We start from the raw sequence: 21,767 nt of genomic DNA, 5'->3' as shown, positions 1-21,767 counted from the left end.
CCTTAAAAAAGTCATATAACCAAATTAATAAGTGCAAATATATGTCCAGATGTGCAAAGTAAAACATAAACTGACAAAAATCTTCTTTTTTCATTCCTCTCTCTATATATTGCCTGTTTAAGGGAGAATTTTGAGAAAATACCCTGGTAGGGCCTGAGACTGTCTGACACCATCATGTTAGCTGTTTGTCTTCCTCATCAAAAGTATATAAGATTAACAGACTGATGAATGTCTATTATTTTTAAGGCAGGAATGGCAAGGACATTAGGTGACTTCTTCCAAGAAGACAGACTTTAAAAAACAGGCAGCTTGGGCACAGTGGCTCATGTCTGTAATCCCAGCACTTTGAAAGGCTGAGGCTGGTGGATTGCCTGAGCTCAGGAGTTCGAGACCAACCTGGGCAACATGGTGAAACCTTGTCTCTACCAAAAAACACAAAAAATTAGCCAGACATGGTGGTGCGTGCCTGTGGTCCCAGCTACTCATGAGGCTGAGAGTTGGGAGGATCACTTGAGCCTGGGATATGGAGATTGCAGTGAGGCGAGATCACGCCACTGCACTCCAACCAGGGTGACAGAGTGAGACCTTGTCTCACCAAAAACAAGCAAACAACAAAAAAAACTCACCGGGCAGAAGACATGAAAAGAGATCTCACAAAAGAGAAAAAAAGAATGACTAAGAAACACATTTAAAGATGCTCATTCTAATTAGTAATCAGAGAAATGCAAATTAAAGCCACAATGAGATAACATTACACACGCTTGATATTGGCAAAAACTAAGTCTAACAATATCGAGTGTTGGACAAGATACTCTGATGGGCATATAAACGGTGCAATCACTTTGCAAAACATTGTGATGTTATTTACCTTACAAAGCCAAACATTCACACACCCCCAAAGCACAAAAGTGCAAGCAAACTTATCACTGACAGGAGAGTAGATAAATAGTGGTAGAGAAGTATGTTCACATGAGAAATATCAAACACACACACATGTACACAAGGGACACATATCTACAGTAATGCCATGAATCTTAGAACAATCTTGAAGGGAAAGGAAATGAGTATGTTTCTAACAATGAAAGCTATATAATGTAATGACACTTTACATATATTAACCCATTTAATTCTCTATTAGAGGTAGGTACTATTGCTCTCATTTTATAGATAAGGAAACTGAGGCAGAGAGAGCTCAAGTAACTTGTGCTAACAAGTGAAGGTGCCAAGATCTAGCTAACATTTCTTTCATGCCTACACAGTACCAGCCACTGTACTGCTTTGCCTAGATTATCTGTTTCATAAAAGATGCTTTTTACAAAATATCATTTTTTTTTTTGCCAGATATATCTTCCTAAATTAACATAACGAGTTAGGACTGGAGAATCCAGTTAATCACATGCCTTTGCACTCTTCTCCCAACTCTATCACCTAAGTGCAAAATGAATTGAGAGTTTGAACTTCATTTAAGTAATCTTCTGAACCATTTTCCAGGCATGATTTTTGGAAACCCAGAATGTGACTCACTGCCAACGCCCTAACGCCCTGAGGCCCTGGAATTTTCCTTCAGTCTACATTTTTCAGAATGCTAATAACTTAATAAGAGACATGAAAATAAAGGAATTCTCCCCCGGGACAATCATCGCCCAGAAATCTCCTTCCCAGCATTCTTTTACTTTCACCCTTAAAACCTTAAAGGAAGAACCAGCAGCTAGAAGGGGGATCATTCCTTCCAGCATCGCAGTGCTTCCTCTCAAGAATAATGCTGGTAAATTTGTAATTCAGCAGTGTATGTGGGGCAGGTGAGGAGAGCTGGGAATCCAAACCCTGTGTTTTAGTCCCAGCTCTGCCATTTAATTGTAGAATACTGGACAAATCCATTAACTTCCCTGGGGCTCGTTTCCCTCACTTCTGCACTTCCATTCTGTTAAACCCGACAAGCACTTCTTGAAAGCTTCCTAAGTGCCATGCACCCTGCCAGGTTTTGGGGCTATAAAGATGAATAAGACACAGTTGGTCATAGAGGAGTTTTCCAGCCATTCAGGAGCTTTCTTTCTAGAGTACAGGACTGTGCATCATGATAGCTAAGGTGGCTAAGCAGAATGTGGGTATCCAGGTGGTGGAAACATTGTGAAAAGTGAACAATGCTAGCATACTATTATAAGTAAGAGGTCAGCTCTGGGGCCCAATGTAACAGCTCTAGGGCCCAAAGTAACAGAGATATCCTCACTGTGACCCTCATTAACTTCGTGATATGAGGCAAGTTACCTACCCTTCCGAGGAATCAGTTTCCTTGTCTCTAAAACAGAGATAATAATTGTACTATCTTCGTTTTGCAGATCAAATAAGATAATGTATGTAAAAAGGAGGGTTGATAGTCATCCTGAGTAAATGTTACCTGTCCTCCTCCTCCTCCTCTTCATCACTATTATTAGTATATAAGTTGCTCCTTAGCCAGGCATTGTGACAGGGTCTGGAGATCTGGGTAGACATCTGTTCATCAACCTTGCTTAGTCCTAGCTTCCTCACTAGAGGATGTCACTGAGGTGAACATTCAGTTCTTGCCCTCAGATCTTTCCTAAGTTGTTCACATGCATTAAAGGAATGTTAAGAGGCCAGTGCAAAGTAAAATTGATTCCAAGAAGGTTATTTCTAAATGTTCTGAAGTATTTGTTAAGATGCAATTTAGCATAGAAGAAGCAAGAGGATGCATTTTGATAAAGATGCTATTAATTCATGATTTTGGGAGACGTTTGAGAAGTGAAAATCATGCTGAACGAATTTGACTTGTTAACGAAAAGAGTCAAACTCTAAAAAATATTAAAAGATTTATTCTGAGCCAAATATGAGTGACCACAGTCAATGATACAGCCCTCAGGAGGTTCTGAGAACACGTGCCCAAGGTGGTTGGGGTATAGCTTGGTTTTATGTATTTTAGGAAGGCATGAAACATCAAATACATTTAAGTAATACATTGGTTTGGTTCAGAAAGACGGGACAACTCAAAGCAGGGGTTTCCAGGCTATAGGTAAATTTAAACATTTTCTGGTTGACAATTGGTTGAGTTTGTCTAAAGACCTGAGACTGATAGAAAGGAATGTTTAGGTTAAAGACAAAAGATTGTGGAGACCAAGTTTTATTGTGCAGAGGAAGCTCTCAAACAGCAGCCTTCAGATAGAGCAGGTTGTAAATTGTCTCTTATTGGACTTAAAAGAGTGCCTGGCTCTTAGCTGATTATCTCCTGGATCTGGAAAGAAAGGAAGGAAAACAAAGGGGGAAGGAGATGCTCTATAGAATGTGAATTTTTCCCACAAGAGACTTTGCAGGGCAATTTCAAGGTATGGCAAGGAAATATATTTTGAGGTTAAATATTTTTTCCTTGTCTCATAATGTTATGCCAGAGTCAGACTGAAAAGTAAGTCACAATATATAGCATCAAATAAAACTCATCTGATGATAATTTATGGTTTGCAGGGCATGACTCCCCAGACCCCTTAGGTAGGAATTTGGGTAAGATAAAAAAATCAGAGCTTAGTCCTCAGGCTTGATTTGAAAAAGTATGATCTAGAAGTTACAAAGGAAATTATAAATCTGACTACAAAGAAATTATAATAAACTCATATAAAAAGTGTTTTAAAAATGTAAACTAGCAAAATATTTGCAATATATATGACAAAGGGCTAATTTTGTGAATATACAAAGAACACTTACAACTCTGCAAGAAGATGAATAACTAATAAAAAATGGACAAAGGGCATGGACAGACTATTCAGGAAAAAAGACATACAAATAGGCAATACATGTGGAAAGATGTTCAACCTCATTTATGATTAAAGAGTGAAAATTAAAACAGATACCATTTGGGCAAAGAATAAAAAGAGATTGACATAACCAGTATTGGTGAGGGTGTGTGGTAACTGGCATGCTCATACACAGTTGATGTTAACTAATGTAATTTATTTATTTTTATTTATTTATTTATTTTGAGACAGAGTCTTGCACTGTCACCAGGGCTGGAGTGCAATGGTGCGATCTCAGCTCACTGCAATCTCTGCCTCCCTGGTTCAAGTGATTCTCCTGCCTCAGCCTCCTGAGTAGCTGGGATTACAGGCACCCTCCACCACGCCTGGCTACGTTTTTGTATTTTTAGTGGAGATGAGGTTTCACTATGTTGGCCAGGCTGGTCTTCTCCTGACCTTGTGATTCGCCCGCGTTGGCCTCCCAGAATTCTGGGATTGCAGGTGTGAGCCACCGCACCCGGCCAACTAATGTAATTTTTGAGGAGGAATAATTGATAGCATGTTATAAAATAAAAGGTACTTTTACTCTGACTTGCTAATAAAAATTATCCTACAAATATGCAATTCATAAATGCACAAAGCTCTAGATACAAGGTTGTTCCTAAGAATTGTTTGTAACAGCCAAAAAAGGGTCCATTAATGAAGACTGTTAAACAATGATAGACCCATGCAATGAAGAATGAGATGGCTACATATATTGATATAAAATGTTCACATCATATTGTTAAAGAGGCAAACCAAAGAAGAGTATATAGAGTACATTTCCTTTTACATGAAGAAGATATAAATTAGCTTATATATACATAATAATGCTCTATAAGGAAACAGAATTTTTGTGATTGTTACCACTGAAAATGTAGGGAGGGAAACATTGCCTTTTACTGAATTCTCTTCTGTAACGTTTAAAAATTTTACTGTGAACATATATTACTTTTAAATTAAAAAAGAAGGAAACAAAACCTTAGTTAAAAATTTAAACAGCAAATAAGAGGCATTACAATATTTCTGAAATTAGTTTTAAAAACTAAGTAAGTTATTATCTTAAAAGATGAACTTTCCTTTGCAACTGTTAGTTACATCACTAGGTGATTCCTCCATAAGATGAAGGAGTTTCTCCATTATTTTATTTACCTAGTGCTTAGTAATGCTTATTTTATGACAGGCTATTTTAAGTGCATTAATCATTGTATGATTATGGGTGGTTGTTATTGTTATCCCCACATTACAGATAAGAAAATTGAAGCACATAGAGGTAAAATAGCTAGTCACATAGCTAGTAAGCTCTAGAGCTGAGATTCAAACTTTGGACGTTTGACTCTAGAGAATCCATACCTTAACCATGCTTTGTTTCTTCTTGAAGTCTTTTTGCTTTTTGTTTTTTTGGGGACGAAGTCTCACTCCATCGCCCAGGCTGGAGAGCAGTGACACGATCTCGGCTCACTGCAACCTCTGCCTCCCAGGTTCAAGCGATTCTCCTGCCTCAGCCTCATGAGTAGCTGGGATTAGAGGTGTCTGCCACCATGCCCAGCTAATTTTTGTATTTTTAGTAGAGATAGGGTTTTACCATGTTGGCCAGGCTGGTCTTGAACTCCTGTTCTCAAGTGATCTGTCCACCTTGGCCTCCCAAAGTGCTGGGATTGCAGGCATGAACCACTGCGCCCAGCCATGCTTCTTGAAGTCTTTAGAAATTTTTAGCATACTCTACCTGGGTGATCTAATTATATAACCTGGAAAGGGGCTCATATCATATACCCCGAACTCTTTCTAGGATACCTCCAGGTCAAACCTATCCACTTTTCTGACCTTTTGCAGGATCTAATGGAAAAACAAGATGCTACGAGAGAACAAGACTGGGTCTTTTTGCACGTGGAGTAATAACAGGGCCTTCTAACAGCTCTCAAGTTCGACACAAAACCTCAACACAGCATAGCAGCATATCTTTGTTGAAACATTCTTCTTAATTGCTGTCTTTAAACCTAAAAGGGCTGATCTCAGGCAACTGTGGGGTAAAATGTGGCTGATCCATCAGCCAGTAGAAAATAAGGTTAAGCCAAGAAGGACTGCCATGGAGATGGAAAGCTGAATTATTTGGCTGAATTCCTATATTTTCAAAGTGATGTCAAGGTGAAGATTTTTTTTTTAGCTGCAGAGGCACAAGAAGACATGCTTTATCACCTAAGCTTGTTGACAGTGAACATGTTTCTTGTGTTTCTCGTTTAGCATTTTCCTCAAGGGTTATGTCAAGCTAGGTCAGGGTTACTCTTTCTAACCCTGAAAGTGAAGAGATTGATGAAATGATGGGCCCTTGTTGATGGTAAATCGGACACTAAAGTTATCTCATGGGTTATCCCCTATGGCTTTTGATTGCCTTTTATTCTAACAAAGTTGCTATTGAAAACTTTCTCCACGTACAGGCAGGTTCTTTGAAGGGCTAGTGGGCATCTCAGCTGCCATACTTGCTAAGGAAGGTTGATTACTGAATCTTCATTGGTCACTGAATAGCACTGTGTAAGGCATTCTGAGATGTTCCATTATTCCTGTTGGTTTGGGACTGAATGCACAATTCTATGTAAGGAATGGGTTGTTTATATTTTCAGTGGACCATTGTGCACTGTAGAGGCTGCCTGGTAAGGGATATGATATACTACAGCGCTGCCATAAGCGGAGGAATGCCCAGCATAGGAATAAAAACACGTGAGGAAGGCCGTGCCTGGAAAACGTTATGTCAGACAAGGCCTGGGCACTAGGAGAGGTTTTCATTACCTTTCTTTTGTTGTTGTTGTTGTTTTTGAGACGGAGTTTTGCTTTTGTTGCCCAGGCTGCAGTGCAATGGTGCAATGTCTGCTCACCGCAACCTCCGCCTCCCGGGTTCAAGCGATTCTCCTGCCTCAGCCTCCCGAGTAGTTGGGATTACAGGCATGCACCACCAAGCCTGGATAATTTTGTATTTTTAGTATTTTGTAATTTTGTATTTTTAGTAGAGACAGGATTTCTCCATGTTGGTCAGGCTGGTCTCGAACTCCTGACCTCAGGTGATCCACCTGCCTTGGCTTCCCAAAGTGCTGGGATTACAGGCATAAGCCACCACACTCAGCCTCATTTTTAAGAGAAGGGGCTTCACTCTGTCACCCCAGGATGGAGTGCAATGACATGATTTTGGCTCACTGCAGCCTCGATTTCCCAGGCTCAAGCGATCCTCCTGCCTCTGCCCTGAGTAGCTGGGACTACAGGTGCATGCTGCCACACCTGGCTAATTTTTCTTTTTTTTTCTAGAGACAGGTTTTTGTCATGTTGCCCAGCCTAGACTTGAACTCCTGAGTTAAGATGATCCATCCTCCTCGGCCTCCCAAAGTGCTGGGATTACTGTGAGTCACCACACCTGGCCAGTTTTCATTACATTTGATTAGAGATGGGGACCTGTAATCCTATGTTGATCCAATTTTTCAGTTTAGAGAGACTGTTAGGGAACTCAGCTCTCTGGTCACTTTATAAGCTAACTACCTAAACAGTGAGAGACATACTAGATAACCTTAGATGGTACCAATCCGTGTGAAGATCTAAAATGGCATAGACAAAGTGCCGGGAACTAAAGGTTCTCTTCTGGTGAAGGAGTCATAGTCTGACTTAATTGCCAATGAAAATATAATTTGGCAATAACATCTTGATCTAGAGGTGTGCTGTTCAATGTGGTAGCCACCAGTCACATGTGGCTATTTAAATAAACTAAAATTAAATAAAAAGTTCAACTCCTCAGTCACCCAAGGCACATTTCAATTGTTCAACATTAATACGGTAGCTAGTGGCTATCATTAAGGACAGTGAAAATTCGTGAAACATTTCTATCATTGTAGAATGTTCTATTGAACGGTGCTGATCCAAGAGAGAAACAAAAAGTCCTCAAAGATACTCTGTCAAGAGACAATATCTTGTTGGGTTGATTGACCATACCAGATAGCTCATATCTAATTTTTATTTTGAACCACTAGAGATTTGAAATAGAAAGGGAATAAGATCTTAAGAGTTTGGTGTGAAGAGTGAAGCTTATTTTTTCAGTAAAGACACCTTCTGTTAGGGGCTTACTATGGATAATGGTCACAAGCCAGGAGGTGACACAGAATGTGATGCTTTGAAGTCGGGACTTCCTCTGATTAAGTGTATGTGACCTCACTGGGCAGAAGGAAGTGGTCAAAGGTACTTTTGATACATGCACAAGAAATGAGTGTGGCTTCACTTTTCTTGAGTTTTCTGGAATTTCCCTCAGTTTCTGACCTCCTTACCTTTCTGTATCAAATTAAATTGGTAAAAATAGGTTAGGCATCCTAAGAAAAGCATGAAACATAACACCCCTTTCTGGCTTAAGAGATTCTCAATGCCTTCCTCAAAAGGAGAGTACTTCTTTTATTGATGCTGTTTCGTGTGTGTATTAGTCCATTTCACACTACTATAAAGAACTACCTGAGACTGGGTTATTTATAAAGAAAAGAGGTTTAATGGACTCACAATTTCACATGGCTGGGTAGGTGTCAGGAAACTTACAATCATGGCAGAAGGCAAAGGGGAAGCAAGGCACATCTTACATGGCGGCAGGAGAGAGAGTGAGGGTGGAACTGCCCAACACTTTTAAACAGTCAGATCACATGAAAACTCCCTCACTATCATGAGAACAGCATGGGGGAAACCACCCCTATGTTCTAATCACATCCTACCAGGTCCCTCCCTCAACATGTGAGGATTACAATTCCAATGACATGTTGGTGGGGACATAGAGCCAAGCCATACCAATGTGTCTCTAAAACTTTAAAAGGCATCAAGGAGAGGGAAATGAAATTAAGGGAAGACTTACTTATAATAGTGCAGGATGTCTCTGGTGGCTTGTAGCACAGGGATGCATCTAATCATTTTCAACAGTCTGAAGAAACATTTGGTTGCCCCCTCCCGCCCAAGTCCTTTGATATGGACTTATGAACTGAGGAATTATGAAGCAATGAAGACTGCTTGGGGTCTTCATCTAGCCTGACATCTAGGGCCTAGGTGTCAGGATGCCAAAGAAAATTTATCAGAGATTAAGGTGTCTCTCATGGAAATTATGAAGTAGGTTAAGACAGATGTTAAGAGGAGGAGGTCGTCATTCATAGCACAGCTAGAAAGATTAGAAAAGAGACTGTTAGATACAGCCAAGAGTTGTCTCTGGTAAATATAATGAGAGCAGTTTCCATGAACTGATGAGACAATTAGGAGGGTGGCTACATGGAATGAAGAGCGAGTTTCCAGGGCAGCAGTGAAAACATGAGCTCTTGACCTTGTTTAGTCTTGGATATTTCACCATCCTCTCACAAAAGTAAACACTCTGGTACCCAGTAAATACCTGATGAATGAATCTTTGGGAAAGAAAATCATTGAATGCATAAATTCCTTTATTGAAAATATTGGGATAGCACTGCATTACATATAGTCAATATCCATAAATGAAGGGTCACACATTTTTGAATGGACAATACTGTTTTACATAGAGAACACAGCATGTGGATATGCTCTCACAATTATAGTATCATGGACTAAACTAGGTCAGAGTGAAGTATATGCAAAATGACCATTTTGTTTTTTTCCATTTTATTTATTAATAGCATATGGTTGCAGATGGTGTAAATGGTAAACGTGATATCATGAGACATTCCTGATATCTCACACCAACACATTATTTAGCGAGCAGGCTAAGGTGAAACTGCCAGTATGCTGTTAGTCAAGAGTCTCAGTAGGAGAGCTTGAGTGAAACGTATGCCCAGGCTACAGATTTAAAATTTTCTAGCATTCATTTACATTTGCATGGAATGTAAGGAGTATAATAATTGTTGATCTGACAGGAGGCCACTGGACAATTTGTTCTCTTTTACAAATTGTCTAAACTAGGAGAATAATGTAAAGGAAATATTCTAAGAATTGTTTTTTTAAATGCGGATATGCAAATAGTACTCGTTATAAATTTTTTCCTTTCAAAAATTACCAGGGAAATAATTTATGACAGACCATTTTTCAGCTTTGGCTATTATTAGAATTTTTTTCCTACTAGCAAGCAGTCTTTGGCTTTCATAAAAGTCTGGTAATCAATAATATTGGTTAGGTCTTTATTATTATTATTGTTATGATTTTTGAGACAGAGTCTTGCTGTCACCCAGGATAGAGTGCAGTGGCACGATCTTGGCTCACTACAACCTCCACCTCCCGGGTTCAAGCAATTCTCCTGCCTCAGCCTCCCAAGTAGCTGGGATTACAGGCACCCGTCACACACCCGGCTAATTTTTGTACTCTACGAGACGGGGTTTCACCATGTTGGCCAGACTGGTCTCAAACTTGTGACCTTGAGTGATCCACCTGCCTCGGCCTCCCACAGTCTGAGATTACAGGCAAAAGCCACCGTGCCCGGCCCTTTATTTTATGTAATAGATGTTTTATGATACGAAAATAAGTTGATATCTTAAAAATAGGGTTTCCTTTCTATTCCAATTTTGATATGAATGCATTTCTTTGTATTTTTTTCCTCAAATAAATGAATCTACAAACCAAGACAATTGGTCCAATTTGACGTTTTTCATTTGATTTAAAAAATGCAGAAATTAATATACTGAGTCTCTTTTAAGACAGAAGCCTGCTCATTAATGTAAAAGCTTGGAAAAGTTATATAAAGAACATTCCGAAAATAAAGTTTTTGTTATTAACACACATGATTTTATAAGAAGCAAAACTTTTTTTTTTCAAAAGCAGGATTTGTTCTAAGTCTAGGTTCACAAAGGTATTCATTTCTATAAATATCAACTTAAGACTGTGAGAAATGATGTATTCTTTTTCACACGAATATGTTCAAGGTAAGTAACTAAAAATGTACGCTTTTATTGACTAAATGGAAAGCTGGCCTATAATAGTCAAATTGATGAACATTCATAATGAGTTTTTAGAAATTTAGAATTATACACTCATATATATGTATATGTACATATACATACACACACACATATATCTTTATATATCCACATACAGATACATAGATATATGCTGCTTAAGACCTATCACCCTAAACAATCAGGGCAAAAAAAAATTCAATATAAAACTATATAAATCAAACAGATTTGTTCCCAAAACATAGCACAAAATGTATACATTTAATATTTCAAGATTTGACACATTAAAAGAAAAAAAACCTGCTGACACATTTCAGACAATACACTACAAATAATAAATAAAAGTTTTTTTTTTTTAAAAAAAACTTCATATATTCCCTTTAAGTGCTGTGCACTTACAATTTTTCTAAATGAGACTAACCTTTTCCATGGCAAATAATAGCTGTACATTTTGGTAATGAAAATTATGCTGATAAATACACAAGGCATGTATATATCCACAGTATCTTTTTTTTCACAGTTACCAAAAATAAAAATTGCATTCAACTCATATATCCATAAACACTCTGATTCCTCACCGTATGGATTTGAAGGAAGTGGAAGTACAAAGTCTTTTCAACAACCTGGATTTTAAGTTTCTTTCTTCAATGTCTGCCCTCCACGTGGACCTTCCAGAATCTTTCTGCAATGTGATCATGCTCTGAGATGATGGCAAAAAGGAAGCATTGGGGTGGGATGAGGCAGCCTGGGCTGGGGCTTCTTTTTCCAGCCAGCTTTAGGAGAGCTGGTCGAACCCAGTCTTTTAAATGTTATATTTTAAGGCAGTCTGAATTTCACTCAAATGCCCACACCTCCAGATCCTGAACTATGAAGTCTTCCTTTTTGGAAAGAATATCATTATTGAAAGTGCTGCAAGAGTTGCTTCGTCCATGATATAAATCAGCATCTAGCCATAAACCAAATCGTCCCCTGAAAAGGTTAAAAAAAAAAAAAAAGGTGAAAATACTTCTATCTTACATGGCACACAGCACACTGTTCTCTCTTGCCCCCATCTTCTTTCCTTTATACTGGTGACAGGCAAAATTCCTAACTGCTTATAAAACCAGGATACATTTCCTTTATTTCTTTTTTTTTTTAAATTTATTTATTATTATTATACTTTAAGTTGTAGGGTACATGTGCATAACGTGCAGGTTTGTTACATATGTATACTTGTGCCATGTTGGTGTGCTGCACCCATCAACTCGTCATTTACATCAGGTATAACTCCCAATGCAATCCCTCCCCCCGCCCCCCTCCCCATGATAGGCCCCGGTGTGTGATGTTTGACTAGTCTTCCTAAAAGACAAGTGGTAACAGTCCCTCATTTAGACACATAAATATTCTATCTTTGATTCTTTGTGTCATGTGTTAGGCCACTGTCCTAATTCCTCTAAGCACATGGACTAGCTAAAATAACCTGACACTGAAGTTTTAACTACGTGGGTCAAAACAGACCCACTCAGGTCAGGTGGTAAAATAACAATAAGAAAACAAAAACAACAAAAACCTTACCCTCCACCACCAAGTTCTAAAGAACTTATGTCTCCATTGATAAAATATGAATTTTCTCCACTCCACTTAAAGACCTTGGGGAAGAAACACAAAAAAGAAAACAGACATTTTAATCTGGAGAATTAGCAATGAGGAAATATGAAATGGTATCTATGTGTAAAAGGGAACCACCTCACCCCATTGACTGAGGAAGTTCCTGACCGCCAGACCTGGCCCACACCAGGATGAGACCTCCCAAGGGGTTATGAACGAAGGAAAACCTTTCAGACACGTGGTGTCTCTGACCTGTGACTCTCTGGATCCCAGCCTGAGCAGCCCAGAAGGCCAGGACCCCAAGCAGTTTGTGAGCTACAGTTATAAAGGGCTGACCCAGCTTGGAGTCAGTTCAGGAGAAGTTACAGGACAGCTAACTGCCCCAATGCCTATCCCCTTCCCCAACTGCGGACACTGTGACATATGGGAGTGGGATATTTCTCCTATCTAGGTACCTTGAAATGTGGGCTGAATGTGTATAGAAAAGTTTCGCCTGTGCCATAATAGTGGTCACTGAACTTGAAAGGATGAGTTGCATATGCTCCAAAAATCTGTCAAAAGAAAACAGAAATGTTACCTACATTCAAACCTAAATCCCCAAAGCAAGGCTTTCTGGAATATTTTTGATACATCATGTTCTGAGATCTATTTCAGCAAAGACTATTACTAAACTGGCACTCAAACTTAAAAAGACCACCAATAAAAGAATAAACAAATATCCCCAGCTCTAACTGGAACCCAAGTAGCCAGCATTCCTGATGCATGCAAAATTCATCTGACAAAGCTCAGACAACTTGTTTGCCAAAGGCTAACAATTTGTTCCAATTTTAAAAGATTTCCAAAGTTCACTATGGAGACAAATTTCTGTTATTGAATATGCGTAACATAATAGAAACATTAAGCAACAAGATACATCTTGTGCACAGAAATGAATGCTTGGGAAAACACAGTCACATCTCTTCTGTATTTTATAAGTGGAGTCATGCTGGGCATTTCCCCAGAGAAAATGAACTTTCCTTTCTTTTGATTTGTAACAATGAGTTATTAATATGCTTATTCAATTAAAATTATATGCTTAAAAATGACCGATTTACTATAGTTTAGTTCAAAGTGATGTTTAAGAACCAATAACTCCGTAATATCATGGCCTTGAAAGGTAACTTAGATGTGTTTAAATCAATGGTTCTTGTACTTTTTCTTGTCGGGGTTGGAAGGGGAGCCAGGCTACATGAGGAGCACTGTTTTCAGAATGTGTCCGCCCACAGCCTCAGCATCTCATCCTTCTGTTCACATCCTGATCAGCACTTGCAGGGGTGAGCATATGTATTTTGAAAATGTCCCTAGGTGATTCAGACATTCTTCCTATTTCAAATCCCATTTGAGGAACATTGCTTTAAATGTAGGTTATCTGGAAAATGTCATAGCATTTTTCAAAAATTATTTCAATTAGATCACAATCTCTGCTGCCTTTTTCACCACTTACACTCAGTTCCTGGCTACTTGTAACACCTAAGTATTAGGTAGAAGGCTAGAAACTCTTTCTAACCAGTATTGTTCATACTTCCTGCTACCAAATCTTTCCCTAGAGCTGCTAAGAATAAAGAAATATAGCACAGTAACAAAACATAAAAAATACTTTGCCCTCCTTCTGGTGATCGTCCAGAAAAAGAACTAAAATACAATCAAAATAGGCATCTATTTTTTAAAGCATGGCATTAAAATATGACAAAAATGGCAGTGGCCATACGTGGAAGAAAATGAGTCCCTCTCTGATCAGTCAACAAGGAAAGTTATCTTTATTTTCACACCCTTCATAGAATTTTAAATAATTATTTTCTGTCTTAGCTAAAATTCTCCACCCCTCTGCTTTTTTTTTTTGAGATGGAGTCTTGCTCTGTTGCCCACGCTGGAGTGCAATGGTGCGATCTCGGCCCCTCTGCAACCTCCGCTTCTCAGGTTCAAGCGATTCCCGTGCCTCAGCCTCCTGAGTAGCTGGGATTACAGGCACACACCACCAAGTCTGGCTAATTTTTGTATTTTTAGTAGAGACGGGGTTTCACCATGTTGGTCAGGCTGGTCTTGAACTCTTGGCCTTGGGTGATCCACCTGCCTTGGCCTCCCAAAGTGCTGGGATTACAGGTGTGAGCCACCACACCTGGCCTTATAGCTAAAATTTTCTTAGCAATTCTGGAAATGCATTTAAAGACTAAGGGCTGGATGATATTAGGGAATTACTGTTAATTTTGTTAGATCTATTGCATTGTGATTATGAGAAAATCTTTTTTTCTATTAACGTATTTAAAAAGAAATTATATAAAACAACTTTTATATAATAGTGCTGTTCAGCCTATACCATATAAAAATGTAATACATTTAGCAATAGCAGAACAAAGGAATCCAAGGGAATAGATGACGAGTAACCCAGAAATGATAAAAGGAAAGTCATATAACAAAACATATAAATGTACATTTGCTCTCCTTTCTTCTCTCAACTTCCTTAGCAGACATAAAATTATGTAACATAGTAATCATAACAATCTATTGCTATATTTGTAGTATATACAGATGTAACATGCATAACATTAGTACCACAAAAAGTTAAAAGATGTAGTAGAGCAAAATAGGAGCAATATTTCTATACCTCACTAGAAGTTAGTAATTAGTCTCTATTAACTGCCTGATGATTGTTCTATCGTTTTCAACAATGCCTGGTGGTATACATTATTCTGCAGTCTGATTCAATTAAATGTAGGTTCCTTTGCATGGACAGTTTCTTTGGTCAGAGTATGAAGTTTACCCTGAATCCAGAAAGGCTCTCCTTAGCTGTCTCTTTTCTTGGATCTCTCTGGTAAAGTAGATGGTCTACAGTTGAATTTGTTGCCTTCATGGCTACAACCCTCTTCTTAACACCAAAATTCTCATTGTTTTCTAGAGTGCCCTTTGGTTTGAACTTCTCCATGTGTGTCTAAACAAAGTCAGTTCCTTTGGGTAGAGCTTTAGAACTCTATGTCCTGTGGCCTGCCTCTTCCCCTGGGAAAAAAATCTCTAACCCACTGCTCTGAAGCTAGGGACTAGACAGCGACAGTAGCCTCTGGTCTTGGCTTGCCTCATCTGGTGCAAAACTTCTGCCCTGTGAGCTGAAACAAGAGCAGTAGAGACCCCGGTATTCTCAGCCTGCCATGCCTACGGTAGAGCATGGCTCCGTGAGTGGAGGGTGGGTAGAAGAAAGCCCCCTACCTCTAGGCCACACTTGCTTGGATTTTAGCCTCAGAAACACAGACCTTGGGTGGGAGATAAGAAATGCAGAGGACCCGCAGTGAGAGAGGTACACCATAACCCTTGACTGGCAGCTGTGGGAAGAGAGTGCCCCATCTTCTTGGCCACACATGCCCAGAGTGGAACCACTGTCAGTCTCAGCGAGGGGTTAGGGAAGGGAGAGGGTTGTGCCTCAAGTGCCACAGAATCCCACTGTTATAACTAAGATTAATTCGATTTTCTTGAATAAATATTCCCTCATTTGCTTAGAATAATTTCTAGAGACTTTAAGTGATTGTTGTTTTTGTTATTTCTACAAGCTATGGTTCTTTCACTTTTATATTAGAATTTCATATAATTCATTTTCAGACACATTTGCAGGTGTTGTTCTATCATGTTCTCACACACAGCAAAGCCACAGTTTCCCCTTCAGGGTAGATGGGGTGCAGAAAGCAAAGTTAGTGTCTGGTTGTCCTCAAATAACACAAGTGCCTCCAGGGTACATGACTCAGCAAGACTCCACCCAGTGACAAGACTGTAACCTTCAGTTGTAGGCCTCCTTTACAAACCTTACAGGAAGCTTGGTAAAACTGTGCTTCATCAATACCTGTTCTGTGTGAACCATCACATTCCTCAACAAGTGTGATATTTTGGTAAATAAACAGGACAAATAATCTATACTTAGGTGAGAGTCTGTATGTGTTCTCTAAGATAATATAGCCATACTTCATCCAAAACATAACATCCAATTCTCAAACATCTCACTAAATTCCTAAGTCCCTTTTAAACCAAATGTTATCATTATTTTAATTTGCTTATCTTGACTCTACCCACCTTTCAGTTTGGATCATTATTAAGCAAAATGTCAGCAATCAGGAAATAACAATAGTTATTTGTTATTTAAAAAACAATGACAGCTAAATTAATTCCCACAACTCTTAAGCTACGATAATATTACAATAAAGTCACAAAGATCACTGTTAAGAAAGACAGTATCTTTGGTACCCCATTTGTTCCCTAATTTTTCCCAAGACAAATCATGACAGCAAAGTTCTATTTCCCATAAAATGATCCCATGTATATGGCTCATTACAATGTGGATATGTCTCAGTATAAAAATTTTGTGCTTCACAGTAAGCTCCCCAATGCTTAATAGTGCCTAGCACCTAGCAGGCACTAATCAGATATTTGCTGAATGGATGAATAAATGAATGAATGAATAAATGTTGAGCAAAATCTGCTTCAATGCCAGAAAATGTGGTCAATGCCACATCTTAAAACCTTAAGTCAAATTGAAATGAGCAATGAGCAGATGTGAATGATGCCTTCCTTTCGTGATGGAAGAGATTGACTGGGAAGTGACTGAAAAAAACCTGGACAGATTCCACTCACATTCTGAGCTGACTTGTGGGAAGAGATAACAGTGTAGGGACACAGGGGTAATAACTAGTTTTCACTAGTTCCTCCAAGAAAGACCAACTGTAACACAGGCAAAAGTACAATCAAGAATGGTACAGTGCATTTTCTGTGGTTTCTTAACAATTGGGCCCCTCAGGCACAGCACACTATGGCCTTGACTGGCTCTCCATCATATCCAAAACGCAGGCAAAGTTTGTGGGCACTACTTTGGCTACCCGGGAAAGGAGCTGGTATGGCACTGGAACTTATTTCTGCAACTATTTCCAAATCCAGATCTCACTCTACCCCAACTTTCCAGATTTTAGGCTGTAGGATATCATAAAGCTCCTTAGAATGTGACTGTATTTGGAAGTATGATCCATTTTCATTTTGGAGATGATTCTGAAATATGTAAGGGTGGAAGGCCATAATGATTGGGATTTACTTCAAAATATTTCAACAGAGAAAAAACAAGGATAAAAAAAGACAGAGAAGGCAAAATCCTGTTAACTGTGGAATGTGGGTGATGGAAGTATATGGTACTAGTCTCTCTACTGTTGGGAATTTTGAAAAATTGTCATTAAAAAATATTCTTTATGAGAGGGACAGGCCTCACCTGATTATCCATATCTTTGATGACCAATAGGACAGGACTGTCTAGCGATGCCGATTTCCGGTAGAGCGTCTTCAAGCTGGTCCCATGCTCTAACGTGCTATAGGCCAGTCTCCATGGATACCCTTGCACCCTTGCAGGAAGGCGTCGGGCCAGCTACAAAGCCAAAGGAAGAGATGTAAACAGAAGGTTCATACACAACTTGCTCATGAACATGTGGCACAAAACAAACGCCTGTCGTTCAAATTCAGTGTCATACACTTACATAGTGCCCCTCCTTACTCTGGCAAATATTTGCTATTCTAAACTAAGAAAATGATTGTTTGACAGTGTTTACCTTGGCAAGGATACTGCCCAGGAGGTGTTTTCCCATTCAGGAACATGACTATGGAGTCCCTATCCTACTATATATTTGAAGATGCAGAATAAGCGGGATAAAGAGGTATAAACTAGACACACGCCGTTCTTTTCCACTTCAACCTGGCTTTTACGAAACCGTTCATATTTTCTGAAGTTTTCTTTCTAAACACTCAGAGGCTCAGAACTGCTACTGACAACTGCAGCTTTGCACAGAAGTGAGGGCAAAAAAACAGGGACGTTTAGTGTTAGAAGTCAGGTGTCATCTGTTCTTATTGCACCAATATCTTTCACCTGCATCAATATTTAAACTTGGCCATAAATAACCAATAATGGACATCTCTTCAAGAATATTACCAAAGGAGGCCATGAAGTGCTGAGTCTTCAGAGTGCTTAAAATCAGTTCCAGTGTCAGTGTGAATCCCCTATCTCTATAATTACTGGGTCAAGCTTCTTGGCTTTCTTGGGTCTTTCGTGGTTCCTCGGTAAACTTGGGAGCTGAACTTAAGGATTCTTTAAGGTCTTTAAAATTCATGTCTCTAAGCTGACTGATGAGGGAAATGCCAGAGGTTCCTTACTACAGTTCAAACATATGTGCATTATAATATTTCATACATTTCAAGTAAACATTCAGAAACTATAAAGTACACAAAGAAAATTATAGAAAAAGGAAAAATTATCCACAGGTAGGTATTTTTCATAAAGCAAACAGTGTATTTGCTATTTTACTTTTATTGAGCCCGATACATCAAAGCTATTGGAACTCTGCAATAATTACGAGGATATATTTGGATCCTTTTAAAAGTGTATTAGGACTATGGTAGGACACTGACAATTTTTATTTTTTTAAGATTAGAAACGGCTTTTCCTTCATGTTTGAGAGAAGGATGTTAGTGTCTGACCAACTCCTCGTACTACCAAGAAGGCAGCAGGGAACGCAACTTTTCAGAGGCAGAGCAGGGGGCACTGGCCTTGTGGGCTGCTGGCGTTCCTCCTTCCTCATAAGCTTCATCCTTTAGCCCAAGTGAGAAGGGCAAATGCATTCAGGGATGGGAATTTTTTTTTTTTTTTTTTTTGAGACAGAGTCTCACTCTGTTGCGCAGGCTGGAATGCAGTGGTGCAATCTCGGCTCACTGCAACCTCCACCTCCTGGGCTCAAATGATTCTCCCGTCTCAGCCTCTTGAGTAGCTGGGATTAGAGGCGTGTGCCATCACACCCAGCTAATTTTTGTATTTTTAGTAGAGATGGGGTTTTGCCATGTTGGCCAGGCTGGTCTCAAACTCCTGACCTCAAGTGATCCGTCTGCCTTGGCCTCCCAAAGTGCGAGGGTGACAGGCGTGAGTCACTGCGCCTGGCCAAGGAAAATATTTCTAAAAGCCTAGGAAGCTTGACCCTTGGTGGCCAGCGCGAGCCCACCTGCTCGATGTGCATATTCTCCAGGAGCGCACTGTGGGGCCGTAGGACAGGCAGCACCTCCTCATCCTCGTCTTCATAGTAGCTGCACGTGCTCTTCCTGCGCTTTGCCTCCTCAACAGTGATGATCTGAAATGAGAAAACAAGCCAAGAGAAATAACTTACTGGCTTTTCTTCTAACCGCTAATAAAAAAAATCACTCCAGGGACACCGCTGCCTGAAAACGTGGCACTTCAGCAACAGGAAATCAGCTGAACAGGACTTTGGGGAAATGGCTAATTTTTCAGTTTCAGAACAAATGAACAATTTAAGACCGTACAGTCGAGGCAGTTAATATGTATAAATTAAAGTCACAAGTCACAAGGCTAGACATGGTGGCTCATGCCTGTATGCCCAGCACTTTGGGAGGCCAAGGCAGGAGGAAGATGGCTTGAGCCCAGGAGTTTGAGACCAGCCTGGGCAACATGACAGGACCCCCATCTCTATATAAAAATAAAATAAATAAAGTCACGAGTTTTCCAGTTTTACTATAGCTGCTGATTGCTCGATCACTGAGAATAGTATTTAACACCAGAAGTACAGCTTTCTACCTTTGAAATGCCCTAAATGATTCTCCTTTAGCCTTGAGATTTAGCATCTGAATTGCTGAAGGACTAATCAGAGATCATTCAGTAAGACTTCTACACATAGGGAGTTTGCAATGATAAGGATAGTTTTTAACCAGGTTCCTGATGTTTTCTCTTTAGGTTGTACACATAGAAACCAATTCTGTTAGAAATAATGAATGATAACAGCTCCCGGGAGCACGAGTACAAAGAAATGTGAAGCTGTAGTCTAAATTACAACTAGGTTACAATTATTTATATACCGTTCAGAGATGATAAAAATATTCTCCCCTTCTAAACCCAGAAACATCATATTGTACAAAACGTTTATTATTTAACTATAGCTATGCTTATGAATTATCAAAGTTCATTTTACCCTAAAATCCATTTTTGGCCCTTCTTAAATGATGGATAAATCACTGGATTATTTTTAAATTGAAGGATGTATATTAGGCTTCTTGGCCTTTTGTGTAAGATCAAGTGAAGGATTATATTAGACAACTAATTCACCAAAATTTACTAGTATTAATTGTTTTGCATTATAGAGAAAAACATTTAAGTTAAATCCAGTGCAAGTTGTCAGGCAGTAGTGTATTACTCAATTTCCAATATGCACAATGACAGATACAAAGTACCCGCTGGCGTCTGAGCCAGATTTACAAGTAAGAAAATTAAGCTTACTAATTTTACCATCTTCTGGGGGAGTGTTTCCGTAGTGAAAACACTATCGAGAATCACAAACCAAGCATGTAAATGAATGAAATAAAACACTCTGTTTTTGGCAAACTTTGTATTTATCACAAGTATAAAATGAGGCTGTGGAATTAAAAAAAATCAAATATGGATTTCTGGCTGCAACAAGAAGAGGCAGCCACACCATAACCCTCTCCACAACGAATAAAATACCTGCTGGTGAAATGACAGCACAATCCTTTCTAATTCGAACGACTTTCAAAGCAAACTCGGAGGCAGATCACTGAGAATTCACCAGCACCTTATTAGTCCTCGGGACACACTCCAACATACCTTCACAAAAGGCTCTTCGTCAGGTCTGGCACAGTAGAAAATCTGGATGTCCAAGGATAATCTTTGGCCTCTCATTGTGAGCAGTGAGAAGCGTGGCTCTCTCTCAAGTTTTCTCTCCACTCTGCTTCCACACCAGTTACTTGTAGCCACGCTGAGCTACAACTGTTTTCTCAGTATCTAGTTTCCTGCATGATTGAGTTTCTGTTTCCCTCAGGAGAAGGTTCAACATTTCTACAGGAACACGCCCAAATTAGGATTTAGAGCAAACACACTTCCTGCCAGGCATCGCTGAGACTGTAAAAGGACACTTTCACCTTTGAAACGGTGGTTTCTCAACACTATGATAAAACCCCATTGTTATGTTCTCATTTTTTTTTCTTTTCCTTCTTATACTTTTCGTCCTAACAGTCCCTCTAGTGAACGTAGCTTTCCTAGCCCTGCCTTTTCAGAGTTTTTTTTTTCCTTTTTTTTTCTTCCCCCCCAGCACTTTCTTTAAGGCTAAAGCTCCATTTAAAATGGTATGCGTGATCCCTGGTATCAGCTTGAATCTCAAAGGAAGGATGAAAAGGAGCCTTCAATGGAGGTAGGCTTCATTACAGTTAGAACAAACGGTATTTCACTTCAATACTATGTCATGTTTCTCAGTGGGAGGGACTTAAAAGAACGGGAGAACATCTGGTTTACATGAGGCTGTGATGATGTCATCTTACATGTAGTTTTATAAAACAGTTGGCAGAGTAATACTTATGTTTTTACATTTTGGAATTAGTCTTACTGAGTAATAAGCATGATGAGTCCTCCTCTACACTTCAGATCAGATGT

The 21,767-nt window shown here is 39.3% G+C and overlaps 1 protein-coding gene across 39 annotated transcripts in view; it reads right to left on the bottom strand.

Annotated features, from left to right (window-relative positions):
• Positions 1-9,193: 9,193 nt before the first annotated feature.
• Positions 9,194-21,767, bottom strand: part of NCOA7 (nuclear receptor coactivator 7) — a 150,539-nt gene continuing 137,965 nt past the window's right edge. For 37 of the 39 annotated variants that reach the window (XM_045391580.2, XM_074036992.1, XM_045391582.3 and 34 more), the window contains 5 exons: positions 19,318-19,443; positions 17,547-17,699; positions 12,733-12,828; positions 12,245-12,318; positions 9,194-11,659 (listed from right to left, as the gene is read on the bottom strand). In XM_045391580.2, the coding sequence (XP_045247515.2) occupies positions 11,524-11,659; positions 12,245-12,318; positions 12,733-12,828; positions 17,547-17,699; positions 19,318-19,443 (585 nt within the window). In that variant the 3' untranslated portion in view covers positions 9,194-11,523. Of the gene's footprint in view, positions 11,660-12,244; positions 12,319-12,732; positions 12,829-17,546; positions 17,700-19,317; positions 19,444-20,945; positions 21,177-21,767 lie in introns of those variants that run through there. The other 2 variants (XM_045391588.2, XM_065543352.2) reach the window with 2 other exon arrangements.

The sequence above is a fragment of the Macaca fascicularis genome, chromosome 4 (genome assembly GCF_037993035.2).
Source record: "Macaca fascicularis isolate 582-1 chromosome 4, T2T-MFA8v1.1".
Classification (NCBI taxonomy): Eukaryota; Metazoa; Chordata; class Mammalia; order Primates; family Cercopithecidae; genus Macaca; species Macaca fascicularis.
The sequence above is the reverse complement of the archived record's forward strand: the minus strand, read 5'-3'. Positions and strand labels throughout refer to the sequence as shown.